Source organism: Alligator mississippiensis, chromosome 2, assembly GCF_030867095.1.
Source record: "Alligator mississippiensis isolate rAllMis1 chromosome 2, rAllMis1, whole genome shotgun sequence".
NCBI classification, from domain to species: domain Eukaryota; kingdom Metazoa; phylum Chordata; order Crocodylia; family Alligatoridae; genus Alligator; species Alligator mississippiensis.
Genome location: NC_081825.1, coordinates 162,259,864 through 162,274,585, shown reverse-complemented (window position 1 = coordinate 162,274,585; position 14,722 = coordinate 162,259,864). Strand labels below are relative to the sequence as shown.

Here is a 14,722-nt window from a genome sequence, read left to right as displayed (position 1 = left end):
AGAACAAAAATCTTATCGAGTCTGAAACTAATTTATCCCTAGAAACTGATAAAGCATTTTGCGTTTTCAGAGTTGCTTCCCCCTGGGTATTTATAATACAGATGAAGAGATCATCCAACACCCAATAAACTAGTTATTATTATCCCTTGTTTATGTATCCTATTGTGAAACCAAGGTAGAGGTTAGGCAACTTTCCTAAGGTCACTTAAGTCTGTGGCAGAGACTTGCTCAAAGGTCATCCATTCTTCCCAGTTGTTTTGTAGCAAGCACACTGTATACACTGCTATACAGAACAGGGAGGAAAGGTAAGATGGCACAGTATAAGGCTAACGTGCGCCTTCTGTCATAGGCTAGCTCAACACCCTGGCAGTTAGATCCTGCATGGAAGATAACCTCCTTTCCTGCTATAACATTGTGAGCACTCACTTCAAGAAATGCATCAGTTTTTAATGGTAGCTGTCATCCACCTATCTCCCTAATGCGAAAGCTCCCACCCTAGCCAACCAAGCACCCCCCCCCCTTCCTTCTTTCTATGCTTCTTCCTCAGCCCCATAGCAGAGCTGGGACCTGGACAGAGAGAGGCACTGAAGCAAAAGGAAAGCTAAGTGAAGGATGCCCCCAGCCCTGACACAAAAGGACTGCAGCAGTGCATGGGCGAACCTGTGAATGCCACTGCTTTTTTATTTGTTTGGTTGGTTGACATTTTGTGTCTCGGGCCAAATCGGTTCTGAATCCTGCGGGCTGAATCGTTCAAGTCTGCGTGACGCGACCGCCCGCAAGTATCCTCCGTACCAACCCCCTGGCAGGCGCCCTACGTGCCAGAGCCCTTGGAGTCCCGGTGCCCCCTGGGCTCAGGTGCCCGTACCCAGAAGGCGGAAGGAGCCAGCCAGAGGGGAAGCCAGACAGCAACCCCCACGGCCGCACAGCCGAGATCCTGGCATTGGGAGGCGCTGGCAGGGGTGCCTACCCGCGCCGAGCCGCTCAAGGCGGAGAAGGCGGGGATCTCCCCTGCCAGGTGAGGGAAACCACCTCCCGCTGCATCCCCCCCCCCGCAGGCGTGTGCGCCGCTACTGCTGCAAGGGGCCCTCACGCAGGCGCAATCGCCCCGGAGCTTTTCCTGTTGTGCAGCAGCGGAGCAGGGAGTGAAAAGCGGCGGCCGGCCCCGCCGCTCGCGACACGCGCCGTCCCCTGCCGCTGCGGCGGCCTGGGCTCGGCCAAGGAGGGGGTCGGGGTGGGACACACCCCACTACAGCCACTGCCTGCTGACTCGGCGTCTGCGGCCCCACACCTCCCTCCTTAGCCCCCGCCCCGCGCTTCCCCGCTGCGGCTCAACCAAGCGCGCAAGGAGCCCGGAGCAGCCCCACCTCCCGCTCCGGCCGCGCGCAGCGGGAACACCTGGGGGGGAGGGGGGGCGCGAGATACCTGACAGTGATTGGCAGCTCTTCCGCAGCCAATGGGTGCGAGGCGGAGAGGCGGGGCGCGGGAGGGTAGGTTGCGCCTCGGCCTGGGCCGCACCGGGGTTGTGTGTGAGCGCAGGGAGTGGGAGGTGCCGAGGGCAGTGGCGGCGACGCTGCACCCGCACCCGGGTTCTTAAATCTCCTTCTTCACCCTCGCCCCCCTGGGTATTGTGTTTTGCACCCGCCCTGTGCAGCCCCCGCGCGGCGCGTGAAGTCAGCCCGCCCGCCCGGAGCAGGGGGCGGAGGCAGCGCAGGGAGCCCCGCCAGCCCAGCCCAGCCCAGCTCCGCCAGCAGCGGCAGCAGGCGAGCGGCCGCAACTTTCCCCGCCGCCCCGCGCCGGAGACGCCGAGGGCTCCTTGCTGCGGCAGCCGCTGCCGCCCCGCCCCGCACCGCTCGGCGAGGGAGGCCCCGCGCCCCTCGCGCCGCGCCCGCCGGAGATGTCTGAGCACAAGGCGATTGACCCCAAGTTATCCACGACGGACCGGGTGGTGAAAGGTGAGCGCCGCCGCCGCCGCCGCGCTCCTTCCGCATCCTCCGCTGGCCTCCCGCGCCGGGGCCGCTGACAGGAGCGGGGCGAGTCCGGGGGATCCCGGCCCTGGGCTGGCGGGGGGCCTGCTCCACTGCAGCATCGCCCGCCCCCCAAGTGACTGCACGCCCGGCACTCGCCCTCCCCCACTCCCTCCCCCACGCAGCCCGCCGGCCCCCGGCTGCTCCCGCTCCTCGCCCGCGCGAGCTATCTGCCCGCAGAGGCCCCAATCCCGGCTGGCGGCGCTGGCGCTCGTGGGCTGCGGGGGCGTTGCGCTCCGGCTGGCGGGGGGAGGCGGGAGGCACCCGCGAGCGATCCTGCGTGGTCGGCTTCTCCCCTTGGGGGAGGGGGGAGGCGCCACGGCTCTCGGGGGGTGGGGGGGAGCCTCGCCCGCCTCCCGGCCAGCGCTGGTGCAGGGGCGAGGGACCCGCGCAGCGGCCGCCCAGGCAGGAGCCGCATGAATTTCCGTGCGGGGGTGGATGCGGGGAGGGAGGGGGCACGGCTGGAGAAGATGGCATATTTCTCCAAGATAAGCCTCTTGGTGCTTGGGAGATGGAAATACGGATATATGCTGCTGCCTGTTGGCACAGCAAAAGGCAATAAAAAACCCCCCAAAAACAATCCCTCCCCCCACCCACCCCATCCCCGTTTGTTTTTTTCTTTTTTCTTCCTTTCTGATTTGGCTCGGCTGGATGTGAAGTTATCCAGCAGACATGCTCCGGCCACACATCCATGTATGTGCGCGCGCGCAATCCTGGTGTCTGGGTGTTCCCCGCAAACGTGCCTCCTTCTCTCTGGTTTTTATCTTCTTTCGAAGCGAACCGTAGGGTGAGCTGGACAGCTCGTAGGTCATTCAGGTCTTGAAAGCCACCCTTTGGGTTTGAGTAGCCAGACCGTGCACTGCCATAAAGAATTGATCCTCTTAGGGAAAGGTCATGTGTGATTAAATCCCATGCACCGGCTGCTTTAATATATGCACGGTGCATATATTTCCTCTGTGTTCTATATATTGTTTAGCATGCATAGGTACAGTACATCATACTTAGTTTAGGAGATAAGTCTGCATCTGTATCTAGGTTTTCAGGTGAAAATGCAAATCCCTCAGTGTTTAAGTCCAGGAGATTTAGAGGGGATTGTCTGTGTTACGTAGAGTCTTGCGAGCATAGACTAAAACCAAACACCAAACAAATAACAAATTTGATATTTTAATGTTTTCTGTGCATTCTCTTTAATTCCTAATGGAATTTCGGATCTGGGGAGGCTTTAGGAAAATTAGTTGCCTGCACCATAGTAGCATTAAAAACAGTTTCAATGTGCCCTGTCTTGTGAAACCCGAAATATTTATGGCATGGTTGAGAGGATGATACATTGTATTAGTGTCCTAAGACACGCTAAGACTAAGCTTTAAAGGTGGGTTATGTGGTTGTCCTTGGCTGATGCGTTATCTAAAGACATGGGCATCACAGACACTTCTTATATCTTGATGTAACCATTTAGCAAATACTGTCACGTAAGAATTAGACAAAGATTTCTTAAATTTTGTGTCTAATTTGGTAAACATGGGACCAAATCTTATGGTCTTTCCGCAAGAAAAAAATTGATTTTCTTGGGTGTGCTACTGGAGTAAGAACTACTATGACATTGATATTTTTTTTTTTTAATTAAAAACAAAGCAAATAAATATCACTGTTCTGAATGCAGGTACATATAAAATTGCACCCACAGTGAACTGAGTTATTGTCTCTAATGATTCAGATGTTTACAGGTTAGAATCAGAAACTTGCCAGCAAGAGAAATCTATGACTTTTGGCAGTAATGGCTCTTCATTTTTTTTTAAATACTTCCATTCAAGTAAATACATAGGTTCCAAACTTTCCAGAAAGATTATTTTAAAAAAATATGAACACACACACACACACACACACACACACACACACACACACACACACACACACACACACACAAATTATAATTTTGTGGATTTTATACACTCAGTGAACAGTCTGTCCACCAAACATTTAACTCTGTTCTTTTTATAAAGTATTCATTAAAAGAAGGAAGACTACTTAACAAAAGTTTCTTAGGTATTTATTAATTTATCTGACTATAGTTATTACATGTCAACATTTTAAAGAGTATTTGGATGCATTTAACTAGTTCATTGTTTTTATTAAACATGAAATCCTGTTAAATGCTTAAATAGAGAATCTGGAGCGGTAATACACAAGAAACTCATTGTTAATAGGATTATTCTTACACTGTCATATTTCAATGAAGGCAACTTAAAATAAATGTTGTTTTTTTTCACTGTTTAGAAACATAAATGAAGAAAAAGAAATTAAGGCAGCTTTGCTTGACTTGTAAAAGCAAATTGCCTAAGACTCCTATCCTTCATCTAGAGCTGCAGAATCCCAGGTCTTGTGTTACAACTTTGACTATTAAATGGTCTTTTCCATAGTATTTACTTCTTGGTCCGTGGGCCAGATCTGGCATGTAGAATGATGTCATCTGGCCCATGGGGCTCCTATGGGTCTTGATATTTGGCGTGGGAGTGCGGTGGCCCCGTCTGGACTAGCCCTATGTGGAGGGACGAGGCCCTAGCCAGGTGAGTCCCATGCAGCCAGATGGTACCCTCTCTGGGCTGTTCTCACACAGCTGGATCAGAGCTGGCCCCACATGGCTAGAACAGGTCCTGGCCCAGGCCGGCCTCATGCAGATGGATTGGGCCCTGTCTGGGCTGTTCCCCCCATGGTTGGATTAAGCACCCCATTGGCCAGGGATTGACCACCACCAGGACCAGCTGCTGGATCGGGCCCAGAGACCAGATCTGGCCCACAGACTGACTTGCCACCATGCATCTGGTCCACAGGGTGAAAAGGTTGGGCACCACTTGTCTTTTTCATAGATCATCAATCATCTATATCTTCTTGAAATGAACAGCTAAATAGCCCCAGAAATAGTAACAGAAATCTTTGCATTTTATTACTAAACACAGATGTAGATAATCAGCACTCCTTGGTATTTGACAAAAAACCTCTTAAACTTGTTTACTAGTATAAAGTGAGATATTTCTGAAGATTTAAAAAAAAAAAAAGTCATAAGCAATTTTTATCTGGGGAAGAAGTATTTTTAGCTCATGCATGTAGGTTTTATATTTCATTATTTCATATAGCTGCACAAAGAATAGTTACTTTATCAATCCGGCTCTTAAAATTTATTGACTGTGAAGCTAGTTAAATGTTTTAGTTTTCAAAGATCGCAATTAGATAACACACGACAAGAGATGTCCTATTATAACAAGCATGTCAGGCGTTCTGTGTAAATCCTAGGTAGGCACTGTTACATAACTCTTAGTGGTGGACTTGATGAGGTGAGAATTCTAGCAGTATCACACAGATTGGCCTATTATGGACACCTGTTGGAAAGGTTGTTGGTTTTTGTTTTTGTTTTTAATTATATATTGTTGATTTTAAACACTCTGCTAGGGAGTTATTGGAAGGTGAAAAAGGACTTCAGTTACTTCATGTTCTGCCAGTTGTATGGTGTTTTCAAGACTGTATTCAATTGATTTGATTATATGGCATTTATGCACAATGGTACCCGAGCAGCAGATTTGTTTTCAAGACTTAATAAAATGTTAATTTTTGTGAACTCTGGGAAAAGAGAATCCCATATATTGGTCTGAAGAGTGATATTGTACTTGTCTAGTGAAGCAGTGTTTTTTCCATTTACCTAAATTTCTCTTTAAATAGAAACCTTCTGATGCAGGGGGGATAAGAACTGCTTACAACTATTGGACTGCTTGTTTTCAGCTATTGGTGTTCACAGCATATAAAAATGTGACTTTTAAATGTGCTTGATTTTGCAAGTGCATGTGGCTAATTCCATTGACATAAGTAGGATTATTTGTATGTCTGAAGCCATGTGCCTAATTAAATGTATTGTGGACTGAGAGGCAAGTGAATTTAGTGCTGGAGGAACGGTGCTAGCTTGCCAAATTTGTGCGGAAAAATCCTTCATGTTACCAGAAAAAGGTACAACACACATGCTGGCTAGGCCATGGTCTCCACATGGGTCTGCTCCTAAGATTTTCCCCTCCATAAGAGATGCTAATTTGTTACTTAAATGTCCCACCAGTGGAACTGGTGTTATGGTAGTTCTTAGGTTGGAGATACCTGTCCAGTAGAAGCTGGGCTGAGAGTACGAGCTCATTCCACATAGGGCACAGAACAGCAGTCTGATGTTAACACTTTTTGGTCGCTATTGATACTGGCAACATTTGAATCGGTGACCTAGAAGCAAAAGGCTCTGTATCCCATAGCCAGTCTTCTCACCCTGTGTCAGTATTGCATTACTGTCTCAAAAATACTGGTAAAAAGTGTAATTATCCATTTTTTTTTAAAAGCAAAATCTTCTCAAATAACTTTCCAGTAAGGGTAGCAAACAACAAAAATCAGAAAATGAGGCAGCATTTTCTTTAACACTTGTGTGGGAATATCACGACTCCTCTTCTCTCTTAGGGAAACTGAGAACATAGGCTGTGGAATGGGGTGGGCTACCCGGGCCATGACCCCACCAACTTTTAGCACGTTAATTTATATAACCCACAAATGCGCAATTGTCATTCCAGTTAAAACTGTATAGCTATTTTTTTTTTTTTTTTTTTTTTTTTTTTTAACTGCATAGCTAGCTAAATCAATGTGCTAAAAGTTGGTTGGGCCATGGCCTGGGTGGCCCACCCCATTTTGCAGCCTATGACTCAGAGTATGAACACCATACAATGTAACTCTTTCTCCTTCTCCTCATGCTTTTCCTACCACTTCTGATGTCTTCTTTTAGGTCTTATAACTTACTGTTAATCACTCTTCCCATGCATACCAGCCTCTGATTAGCAGTGACTGGTTGTTTGGGTGTTTTTTTTTTTTTTTGGTCAGGCTTTCATATCTCTTCATTAAGTGCTGTATATTTGCTACCAATAATTTCTTACCTAATGAATGAGTAGTGCACATCTCTTTACCAGATAAATATGTTTTTTGGTTGCCTTAATTTCAAATTGGAATAGGATAGAATAAGTGTATATATTGGACAACAGGCAAAAGTCAATGAAAACTTTAAACTCTGATTAGAAACGTGAGCATCCTTCCTGTGTACTTCAAACTAGAATCACTACTTTAAGGTGTATTGTTTCTTTAACTGTCAAAAAGCTAATGTATGTCTTGAAGCACTGATGCTTCCTGCTGTTTGACTCCCAGACTAGACTATTTTAATGGGTTTCCAGGGCTTTTCTGGTGATCAATTAAACTTGTAAAAAATAAAATAAAAAAACCGAACTCTGCATCCTATGTTGTTGTTTCATATCCCTTGTTGGACACTTTTGGGTAAATTCAGTGTGATCAAAATTTTTGAGAATTGGCAAATTTGCAGTGAGGACCAATACTGCTTAGTGGCTTGAATGGATAATAGAAGGTGAACAATGAGAGATTAGATGTTAAAGTATCTTCCTCCTTGGCCACAGGCTGTTAGGAAGAGTAGTATAGGAGGAGCAGCTGATATGCGCAACTGTTGCAATAATGCTGGGTGTTTTCTTATGTTGCTGCCTTATATTGTCCATATAAAAAAAGAACTGTAGTTGCTGTAAGGAATGTGAGGTCAGCGTTTATTGTCTCATTAAAACAGGCTATATAAATTATAGCTGAGGGCAGAATGACAACTGAATATATCTGCATAATCCCTATACTACTACTAACTACCAAAAATGAGCCTTGGTACTTAAACACATTTAGCCTGATTCTGGTCTTGCACCAATGAAAAATAAGATTAACACTGAATTGAGTAAGTTCTCCAATAGAATATTGATGTGAAATTTGGAAACAAGCCCAGTATTTTTAAAACTTAATCTGTGTGTATACAAAATATGTATACTTATCTTACAATATTGTTGTAATATTTAGATATCCAGAGTAATCGTAAGCAGATCAAAGAAAATGAAAACAAAATGTCTGCTTCTTATGTATTTGTTAATAATGTAGGTGGTTCTTTATTTAAATACTCATTAGTTTTCTTAACCTTGTTTATTCTCAACTTTTATCATTTGGCCAATAAAATCAATTAAACAAATAAGTTGCATTTATTATATTGAACCAGGAAAATATTCCAGGACAGTAGTCATTTGTACAGAAATCACTACTGTATGCTGGTTGGGGTCAGTGAGTTTTTCTTCCCTTGTATTAACATGCCAAAGGACAATATCTGAATATAATTAGAGCTTTACTGTCTAGGGAGACCTGTCTCATGGGCTGTGATGAATTGTCAAATAGGGATGCTCAATCAGTGCATGGAGGACAAAAAAACATGAGAACAATCTTCCCTAAACACCAGATTTATTGTCGTTTGAGCATTTCTGAGTCTTTCTCTGGCTAAGCCATCTGTACCCCCTTTGCTTTTATAAAACAGAGATGTTTTGATCTCATAGGCCATGTCCTGATGCGTAGGGCAACGCGCTTGCAGTGGCAAAAACAGTAGCGGCACAAATTTGTGCTACTACTTTTTGCCATAGCACGCACATACCCCTGCACACGCACTTTGGTAAGGGACAGACTGTCCCGCTTTGGGCAAACTGCCCTTGCTCTGCTCCTCCTGACTCCCAGAGTGCTAGAGGAACCATGGCACACCTGCAGGAGTGGAGACACTAGCCAGCAGCCAGAGCATCTCCCTGGAGGACTAAGCCTCCATGTCTTTTGGTGTGTGCTCTTGTTGCTTGCACCACAGCAATTTCTCTCCCAGCACTTTTTTTGCTACCGGGATTTCCCAGTAGCAAACTTGAGTCCGTACTGCAGCATGGGACACATTTTAACATTCCCCACGTGCAGTTTGTGGTGGCAGAAATAGGTTTGTGGTGCTATAAACTGCATGTGCCTGCATGTCTGGACATGGCCATACTGGTGTTATGAAACTATGTAAGGGGAATTTGCTCTAGATGTTATCCATGTTGGTTCAAACAGCAAACACCCTATCTGTTAGGCCACTTTCCTTGGGAGAATATGTAGGAAGCACTTCTCTAAGCCATTTCTTCTTTTTCCTTCTCTCCTTTCCCAAATCAGGCCACAGTTAGTTCCATTGTATGCTTTCCAGTACACAGATTACCTTCCTGTTATGTGCTACGACAGGGGTTCTCAACCTTTTTCTGCCTGAGGACCAGCCTGGTTCCCCAGCCACACCTGCATGGCCCCATGTGCACTATGCAGGGCTCGGCAGCAGGGAGCCCTGAGGCTCCACTCGCCTGAGTAGTAGCAGCGCCCATAAGATGGAGGTTGTAGGGCTGGTTGGGGTGTACCTGCTCCCTCCTCTTCCTTGGGACTCGCCTGGGCCCCAGGGGACTGAGGTGGCTTCTCCCTGCACCAGGCTGGGCAGTCCCCCTGAAACCCGCTTGCAGTCTCCCCGGAGGACTGCAGGCCTCCGGTTGAGAACAGCTGTGCTCTGAGACAGAAAATGAGGAAAACAAATGTATCCTTCAATAGGTACTTATCGCTTGCATAACTTTAAGAAGTTCAAGCTGCCCATATTGCTTGAAAATTAGATATACCATTTAGTTCATTAAATAGTAAGTTACTGTGTCTTGCATTGAACCCTTTCAGCGTTTGTATTCTTAAAATGGCATTGGGAGTTTAGTCTTTTTGTACCCACTTAGGAGCACTTACTTTCTGTATCTTTAAAAAGCAAAAAAGGAGGCCTGAAGTACAGGTGTGAGACTCCATTTTAAATCAAGATTGTTCAGTCGTGTTGAAGTAACATAGCATGGTAAGATCTATATTTTCCTTTGTTAGCTTTGAGGAAACTAAGAAACACTGTTTGCATTATTTTATTTCTTAAAATTAATTTTAATGGGTGTGTGTGTGTGTGTGTGTGTGTGTGTGTGTGTGTGTGTGTGTGTGTGTGTGTGTGTGTGTGTATATATATATATATATGAACATAAACTTTCTTTTTCAATTTGTAAAGAGTGCCATAAAGGAAGCCACAAGTTTCTGAAGTGAAACCCACTTCAAGGAGGCTTCATAAAAAAGAAAACGTGCGCTCTCGCATTCTTTTATATGTGGTTAGATATGTTCTGTGTAACAGCATATAATTTCTTAAGTTAACCACTTTGATCCATTTTCTGTGTGGTAAGCAGTAGTTTACCTTGTCCTTCCCCAGGGAAGATCATTTGTGGCATGTTAGTCAATTATGCTAACATGGGGTATGGGGTCCCAGTTCTGTGCATATTCCAGTATGCATGCGACTCTCCTTGCATGAGAATCTGATTTGCACTGGACCACAAATATTGAGGTTGGAGCTCACGCTCCTCAAATGCCTTTTATTGACCTTTTCTAAATGAACCAGAAAGGTGGGATGTAATGTTGTGGGCATAGTGAGAGATCAAAAAATGTTGTTGTGAATATTATTTCTAAATATCAACCTGTATTGCTGTCCTTCCTGTTTCTTCCCTATTTACTCCTCCACCAAAAAGTTGATAGTGTTGAATAACACCTCCAGAGCAATACCTTTTTGACACAGTAATTTGCATGCATTTTGAAACTGACTATGATATCTATTTTTATAAGCAAGGTTAGCCATGCTAACGTTGGCATAGCAACACTGCTGTATGAAGAGAACACGACTATCTTATTTATTTAAGATTTAACCAGAATGCCAACATGGGTTCCCAATAACTCTTTTTCTCTGTGGAACCTGGAGGAAAAAAATCCAAAATCCAGGATCACAAATCATGTTCTTAATGTATAGGTTAGCTTGACAGATTTTTAAGGGCAAGATGCCAACTTTGAGGGCGTTTAAGATGCACAGCATACCTAGTGTATGGAGCTAATATTGTAGGTTCCTAAATGATATAATGCAGGTTTTGTATAAATTTAACTTAAGCTTCCTAGCTTGAGGCCTTCCTGGGGTCAACAGGGTACAAGAACCTGTATATATCCATGACCTGTGTAATTTGAAGAAATAAAGCCATTCATTTTACTGCATTTAGTTGGAACCTTTCTTGTTTTTCTTCTTTTTCCCTCTCTTCATTCTTTTTTTTTCTTGCATTTTCCTTCATCCTACATGGTGTTCTTTTCCTTTCCTACATCTTTCTAGATTTTCTGTGTTCAATCCCACACCCACATACACATTTACTCAGTACCAGAGCCTCCTGGTTACTGTGAAAGTGAGGGTGGTTTGAGTGTGTGTATCTGCTAATGCAAATCTCCAACTTCTGTTTCTGCACTTTTCTTTCTAGTGAATAACTCTGGTATCTGCTGTTTCTGCTGTTCGTATCTTTTCCCAAGACATAATAGAGTGTGGATGACTTGATTCTTGTGGTTTCACTGCTGCTTACAGGATGCTCAAAAGCAGCAGTGAGAACTGGCACGGTGCCTGTCAGTTCTTTCTCTGTTGCAGCTTGGAAAAACTCTGAAGAGCAGCAGAGGCACAGGAATGGTCTTTCTGCAGACTTCAAACAATGAAAGCTCATTGGTTTTACACTCTGCTTGGAGGGTTAGCTTTATCACCAGAAGGGGTATATGTAAAATTTCCCGCAGAAGTTGATGGTACTTGCCCATGAAAGTGGTTTGCTTGCCATAGATGAGTGGACTTTTTAAAAAGTCCTTCCTCTTTATATTTCTAAACATACTGTAAACAAGGGGTGGGGGTTGGGAGAGTGAGTGGGATCTGTGCATTAAGAAGTGGAAAGGTATATTCAAGCTACACTTTACTACCTCTGTATCTTTAGAACAAACAATACATCAGGGCATATTTAGAATAAGATGATAAGAAAAATAAAATAAAAATCAAGGTTTGGTGCAGTATGAAATTGTCAGTGAAAAATGCAATTCAATCTAGATAATACATTGGCTGTCAGGCCAGTATTGGGAGAATTTGACATGTTGTTCTTAAAATCCACTTATTAACTTCTCCATCCAGCATTTGTTGCATGTTGCAGTTTAGTTGGCTTTATAGAAACTTATGCAAATCAGTTAGAATATTTGCCTTAAATTGTTTGAACTCAGTAAAACTTGAGAAAGAAACCCCAATTAAAACAACAGGCTTGTCCAAAAGATGTTAGAAGTCTAAGTAAAATTAATAGATTATGTGGGGCATACCATTGCTGAAGAGATCCTTATAACTATATATAATTCTGTAAAGGAGCAAGTTTTGCTTTAAATACTTGACTCTGGTAATTCACAATTATATATAAAACAAAAAAAAAAAAAATACAATGAACACAGTGTTGCCACCAAAAAGGGAAATGCAGTTTGAACTTCTGATCAGAATAATGAAAATAATGTCTTTATAATGGGTTATGCTGGTAGGATGCTGCAAATAGTCCTTAAAAAGTCCACACAGGCACTATTCAGTCCACTTAGTCATTGGATAAAGCTGAACTACCTTGTTTGGCTTGACTTAATATGTGACTTGGTTTGTTTGTTTGTTTGTTTTAAAGACTTGATGGTTGTAGACTGTATTATTTGCCATATAGCTGTATACAGCAAGGCTTCTGATACGTTTGTGTTTTGAAATGCCTATTCTTTTAGAAAACTTTCTGGCTTGGATAAATTATCCAAAGTCACGGAAGAGAGCACCGTACCTCTTTTCCATTGCTCATTTGAGTTAAGTGAAAAATATTTTATTATTTTGGGGGAGGGGATGCAGCTGGGTCTCTTTTTTTGCAGAAATCCATGGCTGTTTAGCAATCCATGGGAGCACAATGTTTCAATTTAATATCTAGCTCAAGCATGAGACTATTTGCTGATCTTTTAGGTCCTCATTCCTGATCTATCTCCATTCTCCTTCCTTTCCCAGCCTTCTAATTTTGTGGTCTTTGGTTGCTGTTTTTAGCTGCATAAAATATCACTCTCTTTCTTATAAAGACTAAGTTATTGTTCTTTTGAGACTCAGTTTTTTTCCCTTCCTTCCAGGTTTTTCATTCGGGTTGTTCTTATCAGTTATTCTGTCAATGTTTCCTAGTTGGTTCATGTGAGGGGGTAAGAAATTGTTTGTGGTTACAGTGTAGTCTTTTTGATGTGTTCATCTGAGTTCATTTTATGAACTACTTGGTGCTTTGTTTTGAAATGAGAAGCTGCTAAGGTGGTCATAGTTTTCTAAGGAGCTAGGCTTTTTAAACAAGTCTAGGGGGAAAAAAAGTCTTCCTCTGCTAGTGGAATTTGCCAGCTCTCTTCAAGGATGTATCGGCTGGGTGAGGGGGGAAAGGAAGAGGGCAACCTGCATTTGTGCACTTGAGGCCAGATCCTTCACTACATATTAGGTGCCTAAGTATGATCTTAATCCACCCTGCTTAAGTTCCTGAAAGCACACTTGACACAAAATGTAGGTGGGCCTTTCTGCTTACTGCTTTTGGTAACTTGGTAGTAAGGCTAAAATGATAGTGTCACACGGAAGCACGTTAATAATATTTCAGGAACTTGAGTGGGGTTGAACGGAAATGCACCTGGGCACCTAACTCCTTAAATGGAATAGGATTGAGACATTGCTCTAGGAGCAGCAAGAGCTAGTTAGTGGTACACCCCCCCCCCCCCCCCCCCCAACAAAGAGACAGTAGCATCTATGTGTAGTCCTTAGCAAGTTTGTTTTTTTTTTTTCCCCCCCCAGTAATTTTTCTGGATGTCCGGGAGGTAGGCCATACCCGTAAGCCTATTCTTCAGGCATCTCTGACTGGTCATTGCTGCCTTCTGCCTCCTACAGCCCCCAACCTGACTCCTCCCCTCCTGTGCGCACATACCTTTGCTGCTTTGTATCTACAGGCTTCCCTTGCCAACTGCTGGGGTTGGGTTCCTGAAAGTTCCTATGGTTGGCAAGACTAAAGGGTTTGGGGGAAAATGGCAGGTGGCAGGCTGATGCATGGCCATGGAAAACTGTGGTTACTCAAAACTGTATACTGTGGTAGCCAAAATGGTATATAGAATATTAAGCATGGATACTCAAAACCGTGGCTGGAAAAACTGTGTTTGGCAAGGGAAACCTGTATTTGAGATATCTGAGGATTGAAGCATTGGGTGCTTTACGGAACATGAAGTGTGGGGTGATGAAAAAAGAAGTGCTCTTTTTGGTTTAGAATCATAAAATCATAGAAAGTTAAGGTTGGAAGAGACTTCAGGAGGTCATCTAGTCCAACCCCCTGCTCAAGCAGGACCAGCCCCAACTAGACCATTCCGGCCAAAGCTTTGTTTAGCTGGGTTCTGAAAACCTCCAAGGATGGAGCTTCCATCACCTCTCTGGGTAACCTGTTCCAGTGTGTTACTACCCTCCTAGTGAGAATTCTTCCTAATATCTAATGTCAAAGGAAGAATTAATTTGCAGGTTGTTTTAGTTGCTGCCGATGATTTTTCTGTAATAAACTAGGACTTCCTTGGCTGTTTTTATTTTCAAATGCGAAGTTCCCATACCCATCCTAATAACTAAATGGCTACATTTCAGTTACCCTCCTGCTGCCTCCCTCCCCTACACCCCCCCACCTATCCCCTGAAAGGATAGACTAGTTGAGAAATTGAACCTGAAACCATATAAAATACGTCTGAATATTTCCTTAACATATTTTAAATGCTATTCAGACCATTTATTTTTCCCATTATGTTTGCCAAATTGCAGAGCATTATGAGTTACAGTGGTGAGAGCACTATGGTAATATAATAATATTACAACCCCTGAAATGTTGCAACTGACCATTAACTACAATGGCACAAGCAGTCATATT

At 44.0% G+C, this 14,722-nt stretch overlaps 1 protein-coding gene across 1 annotated transcript in view; it reads left to right on the top strand.

Moving 5' to 3' along the window:
* Positions 1-1,802: 1,802 nt before the first annotated feature.
* The window catches only part of PPP3CA (protein phosphatase 3 catalytic subunit alpha), a 371,469-nt gene continuing 358,549 nt past the window's right edge, over positions 1,803-14,722 (top strand). Inside the window, exon 1 of the mRNA XM_014600086.3 lies at positions 1,803-1,952. Within this exon, the coding sequence (XP_014455572.1) occupies positions 1,895-1,952 (58 nt within the window). The 5' untranslated portion in view covers positions 1,803-1,894. The remainder of the gene's footprint in view (positions 1,953-14,722) is intronic.